The 17,937-nt window shown below is 29.9% G+C and overlaps 2 protein-coding genes across 3 annotated transcripts; one reads left to right on the top strand and one right to left on the bottom strand.

The window, feature by feature from the left end:
* Positions 1-867: 867 nt before the first annotated feature.
* On the bottom strand, positions 868-7,330 carry LOC109803375 (glycosyl hydrolase 5 family protein). The gene is made up of 4 exons (XM_020364947.3): positions 6,870-7,330; positions 6,246-6,493; positions 1,970-2,490; positions 868-1,398 (listed from the first exon to the last, which is right to left on the bottom strand). The coding sequence occupies exons 1-4, from the start codon at positions 7,290-7,292 to the stop codon at positions 962-964; spliced, it is 1,629 nt and encodes a 542-aa protein (XP_020220536.1). The 5' UTR covers positions 7,293-7,330; the 3' UTR covers positions 868-961.
* Positions 7,331-9,988: 2,658 nt separating this feature from the next.
* On the top strand, positions 9,989-17,928 carry GLE1 (nucleoporin GLE1-like protein). 2 transcript variants are annotated; one of them, XM_020371608.3, is made up of 15 exons: positions 9,989-10,215; positions 10,313-10,492; positions 10,571-10,723; positions 11,071-11,191; positions 11,343-11,491; positions 11,955-12,117; positions 12,818-13,058; positions 14,395-14,504; positions 14,798-14,868; positions 15,145-15,226; positions 16,282-16,356; positions 16,463-16,546; positions 17,105-17,236; positions 17,329-17,451; positions 17,523-17,928. In XM_020371608.3, coding segments are annotated over exons 1-15 (1,911 nt in total). In that variant the 5' UTR covers positions 9,989-10,213; the 3' UTR covers positions 17,748-17,928. The 2 variants fall into 2 exon arrangements, with proteins under 2 accessions (XP_020227197.1, XP_020227273.1); XM_020371684.3 differs by lacking the exons at positions 9,989-10,215; positions 10,313-10,492 and having other exon boundaries at positions 11,109-11,191.
* The last annotated feature ends 9 nt before the right edge of the window (positions 17,929-17,937 follow it).

Here is a 17,937-nt window from a genome sequence, read left to right as displayed (position 1 = left end):
TTGTCATTAGAAGATTATTATTAGGGAAATTACTGATTTGTTTTGTTGCAGTTATTTGTCCTATTATCCTTTAGACAGTTGCATAGAGGCGGTGTTAGTGGCACAGTTAATGGTTAGATAGATAAATGCAGTTTTATGTTTTTTTACATTTGACATCTGCAGCTTAATTTAATGCATGAACAGTTAGGGATGAGAAAAAAAAGTCATGACCGCTTCCTATAAAATCTATTATGAATTACTGGTGAAAAAAAAAGTCACTATCTTGTTAATGTTGTGAAGCGTGAAAATTACAAAATGGTTATGAGATATGTAATTTATTTTTGGTAAATAATATTTTTATTTAAATTAATAAAGTAGGGATATTGAATTACCTTACAATAAAAGAAAGAAATGTGCACTTACCATAATAAATAAAGAGTAAAAATATCTTAAAAATTATATAAGATCGTCTTTATGTATTGTTATAAATAAATAGATAATCAAATAAGTAATCAGTTAATAATTGTGCGTTGAGATAGTAAGTATTCGATACTGTAAGTACTTATATTTTAAAAATATTAAAAACATTTTTAATTATATGTAAAATAATTTAATTTAATTTATTTTTGCTATAAATAATGTGTCATGATTATTTAAACTAGTGGGGTTAAAATATTTTGTGTCTCTATATTTTATTTAATGAGAGTATTTAAAAATTAATTAATATTTAGTAGATCTATTAGTATTGCATTTGATCTTTAAACTTAAAAATTTTAAATTTGAATTTTATTTTTATAAAAATAATTAATTTTTAATATTATTTTTTATTATTTAAAAATTTAAAGATAAAATTGTTTATAAAAAAAATATGTATATCAAATAGGAGAATATAATAGATGGATACACACATTAAGAGAATGGGCAGAATGGGCAGAAGAAACCTCTTATTGACCCCATTGCCATCTTTATACACAACATAGTATTAATATAATAATGTTGATGTTGATTTTCTTGTGTTGTTAACAAGTTTGAACCATTGGCTAGTAGGGTCGCACCTCTTATCATCGCTCAAGCATTTGCATGCATTGGTGACAATGTTGTTGTTGGCATCTACATCCAGACACACATCAGAAGCATTGTTGATTTTACTTGAGAGGTGTAACTTGGAATCAGAGATCATTTCCCATATTGAATTGGGACCTAAACATTCATTTCCAACTTTTGCTTGCTTCCCTTCTCCATCTGCTAATAAACAAGTGCTATTTGCACCCTTGAGTGATAGCACCTTCTGGATTGTGTATTCCCATGCCTCAGAATTAGAACAGGATCCCAACACTAATTGTTGTGACTTTATTAATATGCAAAGACCTGTCAATGGGTGAAAAATCACTTTGTGTTCAGCTTCCAGTAATCCTGGCCCTGCAATATGTCAAGAGCAATACAATTACTTTGACAATGATAATATATATTTGCATGTGATATGAAATATGAAATATAGCATTATATATATAGAGTTTAATGTTGATTATATAGAGTTATCACTTTATGTTTATATGAGTTTATTCAAAGGAAATGAGTTATACCTCTCTCAAACCAAAAAAATATATTATTATTGGTACAATTTCTTACTTATTTATTAAAAAAGTCTATTTTTTACTATTAGTGTATCATTTATTTTGTGAGATTTTTAACATATTATTTTTGCGTCTAGACAGCTGAACTTAAAGTTTGCATGTAAGATTGATATATGTAGGTAGTTCAATAACAATTTGGTCATAAATGACACAATAGACTAAGAATAGATCGACTTTAATATTATCTTAAAAAATAATTATAAACCTAATTTAATCTTACGAAATCGACTTGTAAAATTAAGATCATTCCTTATTTATATACACTATTAAGATCATATCACTTATCTCCATCAAGAATGTAAATATATAATATTAAGAAAATACATGAAAGCATATCTTATTATGAATTGTCATACCTTGATAGGGAAGTTGAAGAGCAGCTATCCTTTGCAAGAAACTTGGGTCAGTAACTTGGGTTGTGTTAACATTAAGAATACCATAAACCTCGATTTCTCCTAAAATCCCTTCTCTTAAGTAATAACTCCCAATGAGTGTCCACAAGGCCCAATCAAAGTCAAGATCTGCTGCAACTGCCATGAAGCAGTTGAAGTACCTATTGTCATTATCATTTGTGCCTCTCAAGTCTCTCCCAAACTCACTCACAAACAGTGGATATCCTTGCTCCAAAAGGTATCCTGCTCTTTCTATCATGTTCTGTGTGACTTGGCCGCAAACTTGGTTTAGGTTCTTTAATATCCATGCTGAGCCGCTGAAGAAGGCATACCAGTGCAACTCAAATACTAGTTTTCTGTCAAAGCTGAGTTTCACTCCCTGGTTTCTAAGAAATGATAGGTCACTATCATAACTTAGGCCAGATAGAATTACAAGAACATCTGGATTTGCTGCATGCACGACTTCTGCTCCTCTTGGCATGTACCTATATGGTATATTTATATACATCATGACCATAGATTTATAAATCTTTAAACATTAATGTTGTAGGAAGTTTAAGTGACTAATATCCTTTAATAAAGTTATTCAAGATTCAAATTTTAATCTTAATGTGTGTCCATAATTCTCAATCAAAAATTACTTCAAACAATATGAAATATATTTCATATTAATATCTTAGTAAAAAAAGAAATGCTCTAGCAACACTAGGTAAAGGTGTCAAAAAAATGTCTAGATAATTTTTATCATACATTAATTACCAAAAAAAAAATAAAAGTCCAAATAAAATGGGTTAACTCTACGTTATATTTTGGGGGAAAAAAATTAGGTCACTTGGTTTTGGCCAATAGTCTAACGTTTGGTCACTAATCTCCAACTCTGAATTTTATTCAATCTATTTTGCATGATATTTTTATTATTTTTTGTCAATTTTAAATAAAAATAAAATAAAGTATAATGAACTAATTTAACCTAACCTAAAGAGTCCATAGACAAAGTTGAGCTACAAAATAAGTGGTCCATAAGAAGTTTATCATAAAATACTTAATAATTTCTCAATTATTAAGTAATGTTATCAACGTCTAGCAGTAGTCGTTGCAGTCATATGTTTAGCATCACGAAAATATCAGTAAGTGCACTGGACGTGTCTAGTGAATGGTGACTGTACTTGAAGATAATTAGTTTGCTATTTTTTATGAAGGTTTTTACGGTACTTTGCTAACAAGTTTCTTATATATTTTTCTACCTTGTACAGGCACTATACTTCTGTGTTCCATTTTGTGAACAATTACTAGATTATTATGGAAATAACAAAAAGCCTAGATGCACAAGAAAATCTTTTAACTAGCTTAGCAAACTTATTTTCGCGGGCAATCAATCTGTAGTTTGGAACTTTCTTGGCATTTTGCATGCTTGATGCCTCTAAGCTTGCTCGTATCTGATTAGGTCAAACATGATTCATCATTTGAATGTTGTATTGTCATAGTTAGTTGTGACTATATTGCTTGTCTTGGATTCTCATCAAAGAATAGCTGTTGATTTCCTAGCTTTATTTGATTCTTCGTTCATTTTATCATTTGAATGTCTCACTGTGGTTCTTGTTATCTTTAGTTTTGGACATATCCAAAGAATTTGAGAAATCCATGTTTTATACAGATCTAGCTTTCACCAAAGTTACTGAAGAATCTAGACCATGGTGTCTGGCATTGGGACTTAATAAAAATAAAAAATAATTGGTTACTTTATATCATGAAACAAGTTTTGATTACCAACTTAGTTATATGCAAGTAAACATTAATTATTATAACTTGTCATTGGATGCATTTTTTATGTGTGTGTGTGTTTATTGTCTTTGTAATTTTTTTCTGTTGTAATTCATGACAAAAGAAACTCATCATTTTTGTCAAATTATTTTTTTTCTTCAGGAAATAGAGAATAATTAAGTCACTCGAAGCCTTTGTACATTTAGATACTATATCAATGTATGATATATCGTAAATAGTTAATAACAATCAATTAGAAAATTGGATATGTACTTATTAACAATTTGCTGGTAGCAATTTGTTGATCTATTTTAGAATTGAATTGGCCAAAAAATTAAACTTAATTGCTAGAAATTTATTTAGATATAATATTTGTATTATTCCTTACTTTTTTTTTAATCTAAGTCAATTTTAGAGGATCTTGATTTATGTAGTTAGAAAATTCAAATTGAATATGCAATTAATTTTTTATTTTTATTTTGGAGAGATTTACCCCTATTTCAGTAAAAAAAAATAGTAAATAATTTTATGTTAAATAAATTACAAAAATACATTTTTAATTATTTTATCCAAATAATATAATTTATAAATATTTTTTTTTTGGTGATAATAAAAATAAATATTTTATAATGAATAACAATATCTTATAAATAAAATAAATTTAATTATTTTTCTCAAATATGAAGTTTTAAAAACAAAAGATTAGTTATTTATTCAAAATAAGAAATGAAGAAATATAGTTGTTTTGTCAAGAGAATATGAAAATGAAGGATTTTAATTGCTTCATAAAAAAATTTTGAGGATAGAGAAATGTTAATTAAAGCAACTGAATTTCTCAAATCCTTTATCCAAACACAACCCAAATCTTAAACTCTAGATCATAAGCCTAATAATTTATTGTTTTGAAAGCTCTATATGTTATCTGTTAAAAATTATCAAAAATCACAAAAAGCTTGTAGGTCCAACATGCTTTTTAATGACCCATGTAAATGAAACTTTTAATAAATTTTAATTAATAAAACAATACATTAGAACATATATATTAATATATGATTAAAAGAGGAGACCGTTAAAAATAATTAATAATTTTTTTAATAAAAAATAGTTATTAACAAAATTGATGAATACTTAATATAATAAATTTTTTAATAAAAATTAGTTATTAACAATTTTTTTCAATAAAAATTAGTTATTAACAAAATTAGTTATTATTATTATTAGAGAGAGTATATGCTTCTTCAGAGTTGATTGTAGGGGTGAGCATAAAATCGAGACCCGAACCGAACCTGAAAAACCCGATAAAAAATATTACTTTTGGGTGGGTTCGGACGGGTTTTACGGGTAAATCGGGTTAAAATTTTGATTTTATACAGGTTATATTGGGCGGGTTCGGTTTTAAATTTTTAAACCCGCTAAAAACCGAACCCAACCGAAAATGAGATAAGTTTATATTTTTATTATTTTTGTATAACTAAACAACAATGGTCCAAACTCAAAAGTCTTTATTTCAAGTATAATATAGCCATCAATTTGTAATTTTTTTTTCTTTTTCTCATAACCTAGATATTTCTTTTGTCTTCTCCTTCCTCATTCAATTTCTCAATACACTAGTCTACTTTTAGATTTTTCTTTTTGTTTCTTTCTTTATCTTTCTTTTCCATCTTCCTATCTCCATTTTGAGTACAACTTGTGTGACAGTGGTTTCTTATAGATTTTGTAATCTAACTTTAGATTTCTTTTGCATGTAACAATTATGAATTTTGTTATCTTTTATTTTTGCTTCTTTAGTTTGTAAATATTTTATTTACGAATCTACTTACATCATCTATTGTTACCTTCATTCTATTTTTGTACACTGTTTTAAAAATATTTTTTTACCGTTTTAAGCTTCACCTTCGTTAAAATAACTTGGTCCACAGAAAATCTAAAACTTGATTGTACCCACCCGCCCAAATCTGAATCCGTTGCAACTCGAGCAGCCTCAAACCGAAAGCTCAGTCGGTCGGATATGGGTCACATTTTTTCAAAGTCGATTTACAACGGGTTGAACATTTTTCACCCGAACCCGACCAAACCCGCCCGTTGCTCACCCCTAGTTGATTGAGCAAGGTGTCTAGGTTTTTATTTTAAACTCCTTTATAAAGTGTTGGATCTGGTATTTTTTGATGGGTTATTTTATGGTATTTGTTTGATGAAATATTTTATATAAGTTATTTTTTTATAAAGTTATTTTACACACAACTTCATAATTATGAGATATTATCTGCTTTGGACTTAAGCCTTCACGATTTTATTTTTGGTCATTACTCAATAGGTCTCTCTTTTATTGGAATATGAGTATGTTTTATAAGTTGTTATTTTTTTTATTTTATTTTATAAATGTGAGATTTGTTTGTATTTCAATATTTTTGGATTAAGTCCTTGAAATGAAATGAGATAAAACTTTAACATGAAATATTATAATTAATTAACTAATTACCTGAACCAGAGTTTGGCATTTTGTGTACGACCTCGTAGCTCGTTTCTCAAGCTCATGGCTACGACATTAGTGACTCCTTTGAAAAGGGTGGCCATGTTGGTAAGGCCCGTAGTCCATACCTCAGGGTCCAAATATTGGTCCCCAAAGAAGCCATTGCCGTCGTTGCCACTGCAGCACCACTGTGGCTTCGACACGTGGTTGTCCAAAACCACCATCACACCCTTCTCTCCTAAGCCTTTCACCACTGCCTGAGGACTCGCCACACACAAATTATCTTTCATCAATCTTTTTATTCTTTCAACTTTTAACAAGGACAATTAATTCTTAATTCAAGGATATATCATTCTTTCAAGATTCACTCTTTGTTTCATTTAATAATTTCAAGTTTAAAGTTAATCAAATATATATATTAGCAACAATCAATTAGGTAAGTTAGAGTAAGCAAATGATGCAGTGTATACCTGGACAGACGGACCCCAACTCATTAGAAAAAAAAATTTATATATTATATTAAATATATGATTATATTAAAAAAAAAACTATTTTTCAGACCATATTAAAAGATTTATTATTAAAAAATGCGAACCCTTTAATAGGGCTCTGATTTCATCCCTACATATATACCTGGTAAGCTTTGATGAGGGGAAGATCAATAATAGAGGGGTTGTTGGCTTGTACACCAACGATGGCTTGAAACAAGCCAAAATTTTTGAGAGATTGTCTCACAGTAAGAGAAGCAAGAGAGTTATTGGTGACCAAAAAAGTAGGCCATGTGAGTCTAACACAGTTGAAGCCCATGGATTTGATTTCATTGGCTATCACATCCAAAGGTCTCTCACCTAAGCCCTCAGCCACTATGGGTTCCAAATGTGACACCCAATTCACACATGCTAGCTTCACCCTTGACCCTTTTTCATCAACTATCCACCGATTTTGAGTGAATAATGGAAAAGATGTCACAACCATGGGCTTGGTTAGGAGTGTCACACCCAAGAGGAGCACTATTGTTGTTACTAGAGGGATATTCAATGGAAATGAACAACCCATAATGTGTTTGGTTCTTAGATGTGATTTTCTTGTTTTGATGGCTAGCAACAATGAAAACTTGAACACTATAGACACAACAAGCCTTCCATTTATAATATGATGTACACACCAAACCATGATTAATTAAGATCCGGTGAAGGAATTTAATTTTATATGGAATATTGTTATATTATATATGAAAACATTTAATTATATTAAATATTATTTAAGTGATATTCAACTTCCACTCATAAATAAACTCTCATATTCAAGTGTTATGATAAATAAAACACAATAAATAGGAGAGATTGCATTAAAGATAACTAGCTACATTTTATAGTAAAAATTAGTCATAAAAAATTGTTGAATACTTCGTAAACACACTATAATTATAAAAAATATATATATTAAATATTAAGCTGTATTAATGTACTAGTGTTTGAAAATATTATTTCTTTGAATTAATTGGAATTTGATAAGAAAGTTTTTTTTAAGGAAGAATTGATAAGAAAGTTATTTACAAAAATAATAAATATTGTATACATTTTTTTGACCACAACTATAATGTTGTTAGAGTCATTATTGAATAATTGATATTGATCATTTGAAATCATGTTTCTTTATTATGTATATGTACATTAGTGATTTTATTATAGAATTAAAATTGACTAAATTCTCAGCTAAAAGAATAATAAATAGTATAATAATAATTATTATTAATTATAAAAAACAATAAATTAATATTATTATTAATTGTAAAACAAAGTAACTGATAACTTGAAATTACATTTAATATATATATATATATATATTAATATTAATTAAGAGAATATATTTTATTAGACAGTTATAAAAAAATAATTAATTATATAGTAATTAATACTAACTATAAATAACAACAAAAAATTTTTTAGTTAAAAGTTTATAATTAATTATAAGGAAAAAAACAAATTTATTAGTTAAAACTATTATACAATGTTATTACTACAATTATAATTAGTACGTAATTTCCTTTTACGCATTAGGACGGAGTAGTTGATAATTTAAAATTTTATTTAATTAGTCTATATTTATATCTATACTAATATAAAGGAGATATTATTTTTAATAATTACTTTTAGTATATGAATTATTTTATTTTTTAATAACTATTATTTTTTATGAGTAACTTTTATTTTTTTATTTATATTTTTTTTAATATAATACAGGTACAGAGCCTTTCTCCAGCTAGTATTAATTAAGAGGATTATGATAATATGATATTTTAATGAAATAATATATTTTTAAAAATTAAATAGGATTGGATTATAATTTATTTGTATATGTGGCTGTTAAAAGAAAATAGTATACAATATGCTTCTAAATTTAATTTGTAATGCATGATGATAAAATAATATATAATAATTTCAACAATTCAATATTTACAAAATAAAAGATAAAAATAAAAGGTTAATTTAAATTATAGTTATAATTAAATATAAAGATAAAATAAAACTTAAAGTCACACAACACGTAAAATGATGAAGCAAAATGTTACTTTAAATTAATTCATTTATTTAAGTAATGATGTATTTATTTTTAAATAAATTATTGAGATAAATTTCGTTTTACCGTAACCAGTTAAATTAAAAGTTAATGAAAATAATATTGTTAAAGTTGTTGATTTGTTCGCAAACTTGATCCACCATTTTATTAATTTGTGAATATTTTATATTTTATTTTATATTTAATAAATATTTAATTTATAATTTAATAAATATAAATGTGATTGAGAGAGGTGATTTTACTAAAATGGTTAATTAAGTTTTGTGTCAGAAATTAATCTATATCTATTATAAATGAGATATATTTTGATAACCATCATTGGTCTCTACTTTTTAATAGATCATCATAAAAAAAATATTTTAAATAATTATCTACAACTTCTAATATTTATCTATATATATAATTATTAGAGGCACAAAATACCTCGATCTTTCTAATAATGAATAAAATTAATATATATTTCATTTTAATATATAATTATATATATAAAAAGGTCTTTTTCTTCTATAAATGAATAATTGAAAATAAACTACCGGAATATTCTTTAATTAAGTTATCTTATCTGTCTTAATTTTATTTCTTTAGCTTTAAAGTAAAACATCGAATATCTGTCTTAGTTTTTTTTTTTAAGTTTTATTAAGTCGTGCCATATGAAAATATATCTTTTCTATCTCAATTTCCATTTTTTTTCCCGTTTAAACTAAGACATCGAATGTTATAACACATTTTCTGAATTTTCCAAATCCTTTTAACAAATTCGGTCCAAAAAAAAACTTCTTACTGTCAAGAAAAATCTACATAAAAAAAAAAAAAACTTTCTTTTAAGAAGAAAATCTTCTCTTAAAAAAAGCTATAGATTAAAGAGAAGAAAAGAAAGTCCTGTCTAAGCCATTATATTATCTTAAAAATCTTCTTGCAATTTGCAAACTCTCTCAAAAAAAAAATCTTCTTAAAAACTTTCCCACTTTTTATTAAAAAAATATATTAAATAAAAAATAAAAATATTTAATATCTTAAAAATATAAAATATATTTAACGTTTAACTTGTGAAAAATTAAAAAAGGATATAAAAAATATATAATGTAAGTAGAAAAATTAATAGGAAGATATTAATGAATTTACAATTATTGACTAAAAAATATTGCAGCGACTGAATAGTCTCGATTATCTTAGATGGAACAGTCGTTTCCCAAAAATTTCAAAACCTATTCAGTAGAATCTCTCGTCATTTGCTGGAAAACGACGCCGTTTGCTATGTTCAGTTCCATTCCCGCGTTACCCTAAAGTGAAGGTCCCATTGCCGGAGTCGCTCTTCTTCCGGCGGACGGTGCGGTCCCTCTAACTCCCTCCGCTCAGAACACCGAACCCTAAAGCGTCGTCGTTTCAAGTAACGTACAATGTAAATTCTCTTTTCCTTGCGCTTTCACTAATTTGCGAACATTCTCACAAACGCGTGGTTGTGAGAGATGAATTTCAATTTGGTACGGTATTTGCAGGGGAGCGGTGAAATTGAACCTTCGTTGTTCGCAACGAGTGGATGGCATTGCTGATGATCCCGAACCTGATTGGAGCTTCGACGCTCTTGTTTCGGAGCTCAACGCTTTGGAGGCGAAGCTCGCTACCAACGCTTCTTCCACCTTCGAACGTTCTTCTCCTTACACTAAAACGATATCGCGGTACTTTCATTCCCTCTTTCAATTTTTCGTTGCTTCTGTTTTCAATTTGAATTGTGTTGATGTTTGAGGCATGTTTAGTGAGAAGAAAATTGAGAGAGGTAGAGCTTTCGTGCTGCGTGCCGATGAGTATGAGATGGAGGACACAGATAGTGAGGATGATTATGGTGATGACAAAGCTTTAGTAGCAGCTGGCAGTGGCAAACGGTTCACTTGCGATGAACTTTATCTCAGGTGCTCTTTCTTGAACCCTAGATTTATTTGCAAATTTGAATTTTTTAACTGGGAGAAAACTTAGATACAGTTGGTTGTACTGTTTTCCAAGAGGATATGGAATTTCACCTTGATAATCCGTATAATAAAGATTTATATATTAAAGGATTACTCAGATTACTGATGTGAAACTCCAATTCTGATTAGAGAATTGTACAAATAGTTCCTAAGGAACAGTATATAAGTTTTGTCCTTTGAATAATGAAAATGTCAATTTGGATCTCTTTTATTTTAGAAAAATTGAGGTTGTCTTTGTATTGGGTTTTTTGAGAGTAATCAGTAATGTTTGAATTCCTTTGGTGTTTCAGTGACAGTGATGATTCTGACATTGTCTCTGGTTTTGAAGTGAGACCCTACTTAATGGATGAATTGGGAGAGGTAGAAGGTGCCTTGTTTGAGTTGACACATGAACATCAACTTAGGGTTAAGGTGAGCCAGGTGTTGATGTCATTGTCAATGCACTTGTTATGTGTTTGACTTAGCAGTTACAAATTGAATAACTTGTAATAAGATTCAAATCAAACTGATAGTTTGCTTTATACTGTGTACTGGACTTGTTTCTAATCTTCTGGGTTGACAGGATGAAATTAGGAACAAGATTTCAGCCCTGGAGACAGCTCTGGTGAACGAAACTCAGAACTCTACTTCTTCCCTTCTTCGAGTTGAGAAGTATAAAGAAACAAGGCAGGAATTGGATAAAAAGTTTGACACTCAATATCAGCGTCGGATGTAAGATTTCATTGCCTCCCCTCCCCCTTTTTTCTTCCCAGGCGTTATGATTCTTTCTTTCACCTACATATCTGTTTTGTCAAACTTGGAAGCAGAAACTATGAATTTTAGGCCACAATAGTATTGTGTTTACATTTTTAATGTGTTGTGCGAGAGCTTTAAACAGGGGAATATTTGTATGACAATTTTTTTTTTAATTTGTTTGGAAGGGGGCATATAAATTCAAAGCATGGGAATCTGATTTTATTTAATGATAATTGAACTTAATTGTGCTTTGATATTAATGCTATTTCTTATTTATTGTTATTTAATAACCAAAATCCCCCCCCCCTCTTTGCCCCCAAACCACCAAAAAACCATTTTTCTCTGGTTCTTTTATACTTCTGTTAGATAATTGTTTGTTTGAAGTTGAACTATTTGAAAATAAAGAAACTGATTTTTGACATCTTGCAATTTTTTGTAGTGCAGAAGCACTTGATAATCACTTGACAGCTGTTCAACGGGACCGTGAACTAAGATCACAAATAGAAGAAAGGAAAATAAGAAGTGATGCAGCTTATGAAGAGGCCAAGAGAAAGGTTGCTTTTGAAAAGCAGCAGCAAGAAAAGGCTAAAGCTGAAGCAGAGGTACCATAACCTTTATAGTTTAGTTGATTGAGTCATTTGTGATAACATATACATATGTATGTACATACATACATACACACACACACACACATATATATATATATATATGTATGATTTCAAATTACATGTGACATTGTAGTCGAAAATGCTTAATGAGGTTAGTTATCACCTGTTTTCAACCTATTGCTAATTTTCTTGATAGAAACTTTGGCCTATATTGGGAAAAATCCAAGTCCCACATCGACTAGAGATTAGGCAATTGAATAGTATATAAGTGGAAAGCAACCCTCACCTTACAAGCCGGTTTTGTAGGGTTGAGTTAGGCTTAATCTACTATTCTAAGATGGTATCAGAGCCATTTAGATCCACTTTAAAAATGGGCCACCCACCATTGATGCATGCCTCATAGGCATGAGGGGGTGTATTGGAAAAAACTTAAGTCCCGCCAATCCTATAGATCATTAAAAAAGGGTCACCCACCATTTATCCACGTACCAAGCCCAATAGTGCTAGACGTGAGGGGGTGTATTGGGAAAAACCCAAGTCCCACATCGACTAGAGATTAGACAATTGAATAGTATATAAGTGGAAAGCAACCCTCACCTTACAAGCCGGTTTTGTAGGGTTGAGTTAGGCTTAATCCACTATTCTAAGAGCCCAAATGCCCATTCATTCTTTATTTTCAATTTTGTGGGTGCAGGCCAAACTTAGAGCTGAGGAAGCAAAACGAGCTGCATTGGAAGCGGAGAGAAAAGCAGAAATGGAAGCCAAAAAACAGGCAGCAATGGAAGCTGAAAAAAGAGCAGCAGAAGCTGAAAGGAGAGCCGAAAAGGAATCTACTGAAACTTCCAAAAGGGTTACTCCTGGAGGGACCCAACCATCTGCTGGGCATCCAACAGATACTGCATCAAACCTATCAAATGCTGAAAACAAGGAATCTGGTATTGCTTTTATTTTTTTGTAGTATATATTTCCAATGCCACTGCTAGTTGTTGTGGCTTTCTTGTTTTCCAAATCTAATATGCAAGAATACTTAGCCTTCTATTTTGACCATCAGTCTGTCACTTAGTTGGAAACTTGCTTTTTCTTTCTATATTTACTAATGAAATTAGTTTTCTTCGTCCTTGTCTTATCAAACATTGGTTTGATGAGGCTACGTGCTTAGTTTGGTTTGATTTAACTCATTTAAGACATTTGAATCTTCTATTTTATCTTCGGTCACCACCTTGTTAATTACAAAAGTTCCTTTTCATGCACTTTGTGATTCACCCCTCCCCTTTTTAATCCCTTGCTGTCTTTTGTTCTTGGTTTGATGCTTTACTGTGGGGGAAAAGAAAAAGTTGATGCATTGAACCACTTTGTAAAATTGTAAGGCTTTGGTGCCATCAGCGTTGCATGTCAGTGTATTCCCTTGCATGCAAAAGTACTATATATATAGCCTTTTAAGATGATTTATTTTTCTTAATAGAATACACAAATTTTAAGAAAACCTTAAACTATTTATTTATGTTTTCAAACATCATAACTTTTTTTTTTTAGTCATTGACTTGTTTATATCATCATTTATTTTGTGTCTTAAAAAGCATATTTAAAAGTTGTGAAACTTCCATAGCAACTAACATGACATCAATGATAATGAAAGCTAATATTTTGTACTCAAAAGGTTGAGAGATCATGTAAAATAAATGTTCCTTTTGTTGCAAAAATTATAATGAAGTTGTCACTCTTGCATTCTCTCATATCTTAAATATACATAAAACTATATCGAGCTTACACTTTTCAAACTCTAAATTTTTATATATTTATAAATTTGAAATTGTTGCATATCTCAAATATTGAATGGTCAAGCATAAGTCAATAATTTTGGTTATGTTGAATGAACGGACTTAAAAAGAGTAAAGACTAAAGCTAAGTTGATACGCGATTTCTTTATTAATATTCTATCTAGATATACAAGCAATTCAATGGCTCTGTTTACCTTTTTTTTTTCCTTTCTGTAAATCAAAAAGTTCACCTAATTATTGTTGTATTGTTTTTATTGTATCAAAAGTGTAGGGGCTAAAAATACTTTACGAAACTAAATATGAATTAAATAATAATTTTCATATACTGTTAATTAAATGTTGGATTGATTGGACAAGGGGGGCAAGGGGTGACAGGTTCTCCAGCTTGCCCCCAGTAGATCCTTACCTGCTTGATTGTTTAGATGTATGAATTATTATTTAGTTTTTACATGTTTTATCATCTGAAAATTCAACTGGCTTACACAATCTTTAGGTAATATGTATAGAGCTGCAACAAATGCTTTGAATCTAGAGCATGGGAGACTGCAGAAACTGAAAGAGCTATTTGAGAAAAACCAAGTGATAAGATCAAGTTATAATAAGGTATTTTTGAAATTAGTTGGGGATGTTTATCTTCAAAGTTTTTTTTATCTTAATGCAATAAGCCTACCAACACTTTTTGTTGATTTTGTCGTTATCATATTTTTAACTGAATATTATTTCAGATAATATAATGTTTATTTTTCATGATTTTTATGAGCACCTTCATATGTGAGGCTTGAAATTTCTTCAGCACAAGAAATTTGCTTGTCTTTCATCTCACTTTGACAGCTAACTCCTCCTCTAGCTTACTGTGATTTTAATGATGTGACTTGTTTGTGTCAACATCTGTTCAGGATTATACCCGCCATGAGGGTCATATTTCCCGGAATATTAGGCAAATAAGGGGCATAAGAGACAATGTTAGGTGAAGTGAATATTTTAATTTTGCTAATGCATAATTCTATTTATTAATTAATTATTGTTCCTTGTACCGTTGACATTTTTTAAAGGGACAAAATTTTATGTTCTATCTGTTTCTGTTACTACACTGTTCAAGAAATGTTTCAACCTGCCCTAAGAAATAAGAATATGTGTGCGAAATAGATTTTTTCCAAGGGTTTAATTTCAAATAAAGGAAATTGCTATCCTTAAACAGGATATTAGTAATGCGTGTATGTTTACTCTTTTGAATATTTTGTAGGTCAAAAGCAAGTGAACTCATTAAACTTTTGAATGATCCTCAATGTCCTCAATCAATCAGCATTGAGATATTTGCTAAAAAGGTAATTTCATATCATTGACCATTCTGTTACAGTTTCTTCTACTTTATTTGACTAGAACAAAGAGCATAACAAAAACAATTGAGTAATATTAAAATAGGTTTAGTCTATGTTATTTTCCCATCAATTAGTAGTATAAAGACGGTTAAAATATTACCTATTAAGTTATGATTACCATTTTTTTTAAATCCATATAAAATATATTTCTATTTTTTTTGTTGATATCATTTTCAGTATTAATCAAATTTGAGAATGATTAATGATAAAAGTAAATTAATATATGTAAAGTGCCAACTTTGTTGCTTTTACATTTTCTAAAATTTGATATTAAGCAAAATAGTGTACACCAATAAAAACCTTATCCTACTAGGTGAAATTGGCTACATGCATTACTAGACGTTATTTGACTCGATTAAAGACCAAACTTCGAGAGATATTATTGGCCATGAGATCCCTCTTAACAACTTCCCTCATTGTCCTTCTTGGTCTCTCTTTCTCCTTTTTCACATGACTAAATTTCATGCAATATACTTTCCTCACAAGCCTCTAATGACCTTTGTACGTGGCCAAACCACCTTAACCTGTTTTCTGTCATCTTTTTCTCAATTGGTGCTACACTGCTATCTCCTTGTATGCTATGGTTATCTTGTCTTATCTTAACATACATCCATCTTAACATACTCATTTTTGCTACACCTTTCTTTTTCTCTTGTCCCTTTAAAGCCAACATTCACTAATATATTGTATTAGCATACATATAGTAGTATGATAAAACTTGCCTATGAGCTTGGTAGGTACTTTGCAATTACAAATAACTCTGTTGCCTTTCTCCATTTTAGCCATCCCACTTGTATCCTTTATGTAACATCCTCATTAATTTTCTCATCATTTTATATTATTGATCCAAATATTTAAACTTTGACCTTTGGTTTGACATCTTATCCCATCTTTACTTCCAAGTTATATCCCTCTTGTCCCTTGCTAAATTTTCAATGCATAAACTCAGTCTTACTCCTACTTAACCCAAGTTAATTGGCAACTCACAAGATACTTTACAGGTTGTTTCATACTGTGAAAACCCCGGTAATGCTCCCTTTGCTAGTGCCTACGTCATTGTTCTCGTTACATCTCAGGTACATGTTTAATTCGTAGCCTCCAGGGAAGCATATAATGAATATAGATTTTTTTTCAGTAATTTATTTAAGTTTTGGGTTCAATTAATTATCATTTGTGAGGCAGGTCCCACATGCTATGGATATTTTTCTAGCTGAGCTTCACATGGCTTGCCTATATACCGTCCCAAAGCACCTGGTTTACAAGAAGGTAACTTGATAGAACTTGAAAACATTACTGAGCCGTTTATTCTTGTGTAGTTTCCTATTCTCGTTATAGAGATTATGGTATGGCTGTGTTGCTGAGGAAACAGTGAATTTTGTAAATTTGAACTGTCTTTAAAGTCAATTTGAAGGGGGGGAAAATTATTTTCTACGTAAAATTCGTTTGTTGGTCATTTAGATATCACAATTTGCCTAAATAATAGGCCTGAGCCCGATTTTTCTATATGAAAGAAGCAAAATGGTTATACTTTAACTGCTACGATGTAAAACATTAGCTATCCAATTTTTCTGACGTAACAATTACATTTTCACAGATAATGATTAGTTACTGCAGCCAGAAAGTATAATTTTGCAATGTTTGAGATAGATATAAAAATTATATCTTTTAATTCTTACCTGTCCTTATTCTTCACTGTCTCAAATATTTCAAACTCAAATTTTATAACATTAATCATTTATTCTTATAAATGATCAAACACGTGTTCTTCAAATATAATTTTAAATATTGGCGTTGAATCTGCATTGATAATTTTTCCCTGGTCAGTCCGCTTTCCAATCAAAAGAGGCATACTTCAAAAGTATTGGTTATCGAGAAGATGAAGGAAAGATAGAGAGTACAGAAGATTATTTAAAGCGGTTAGAGTCATACATGAAGGTGTATGGTGCACTGGTTCAGGTCTGTTATGAACATCAAATTTTGAGAGATTTACAATGTGTACATTACTTAACTGATTGACAGTTGAGAGTTGACCATGCTTGTTTCAACAGACTGAAACTACAAACGTTCAAAATTTGCACGGCTTGAAAGAAGGTTGGGCATGGCTTGCAAGGTTCTTGAACACACTCCCAGCAAATCAATACACAGCTGTTTCGCTCAATGCATTCTTGCAAGTAAGTAATGCAGACCGTTGAGATGCTTTCTATATAGATTTGTTAAGGTTAACAAATTTACTTTTTCTCAGATGGCTGGATTTGCTCTCTATAAAAGATATAAATTTCAATTCTTGAAGATGCTGAACGTTGTCTCGAAGAACTTTTTAGTTGATCTGAAATCACGGAATATACCAGAATTAACGAGGACGATTACGGAGATACAGACTTACATAGAAGATAAGAAGTTCCTTCAAGAGCCAGAAGGAAGGAGCCTGCAGTCTAATTTGTTATCAAATGTATATGTTAATTATTGAAAGTTGAAGAATTTTATTGCTTATTTTTTGGGTAAAAAATAAAAAGAAAAAAGTTCAGGGAGATTAGCGATTGTTTACTTTTCATTTTAAGGTCAGGCATTTGTTAAACTCACTAGTTGAGGCAACTTTCCATGTATTTTACTCTGATAAGTGAATAAAAAAAAAAATCCCTTTTTCCCAAGGAGTATAC

This window comes from Cajanus cajan, chromosome 3, assembly GCF_000230855.2.
Source record: "Cajanus cajan strain Asha chromosome 3, NIPB_CcT2T_4, whole genome shotgun sequence".
NCBI classification, from domain to species: Eukaryota; Viridiplantae; Streptophyta; class Magnoliopsida; order Fabales; family Fabaceae; genus Cajanus; species Cajanus cajan.
The sequence above is the reverse complement of the archived record's forward strand: the minus strand, read 5'-3'. Positions and strand labels throughout refer to the sequence as shown.

Bases quoted from the DNA above. Each gene is read 5' to 3' on its own strand.
- LOC109803375 (XM_020364947.3), bottom strand. From the start codon at position 7,292: ATGGGTTGTTCATTTCCATTGAATATCCCTCTAGTAACAACAATAGTG. The intron at 6,494-6,869 runs GTATATATGTAG...GCGAGTCCTCAG, and splicing joins CCCTCATCAAAGCTTACCAG to GCAGTGGTGAAAGGCTTAGG. The intron at 1,399-1,969 runs GTATGACAATTC...GACATATTGCAG, and splicing joins TCTTCAACTTCCCTATCAAG to GGCCAGGATTACTGGAAGCT.
- GLE1 (XM_020371608.3), top strand. The intron at 10,493-10,570 runs GTACTTTCATTC...AGGCATGTTTAG, and splicing joins TACACTAAAACGATATCGCG to TGAGAAGAAAATTGAGAGAG. The intron at 13,059-14,394 runs GTATTGCTTTTA...CACAATCTTTAG, and splicing joins TGCTGAAAACAAGGAATCTG to GTAATATGTATAGAGCTGCA.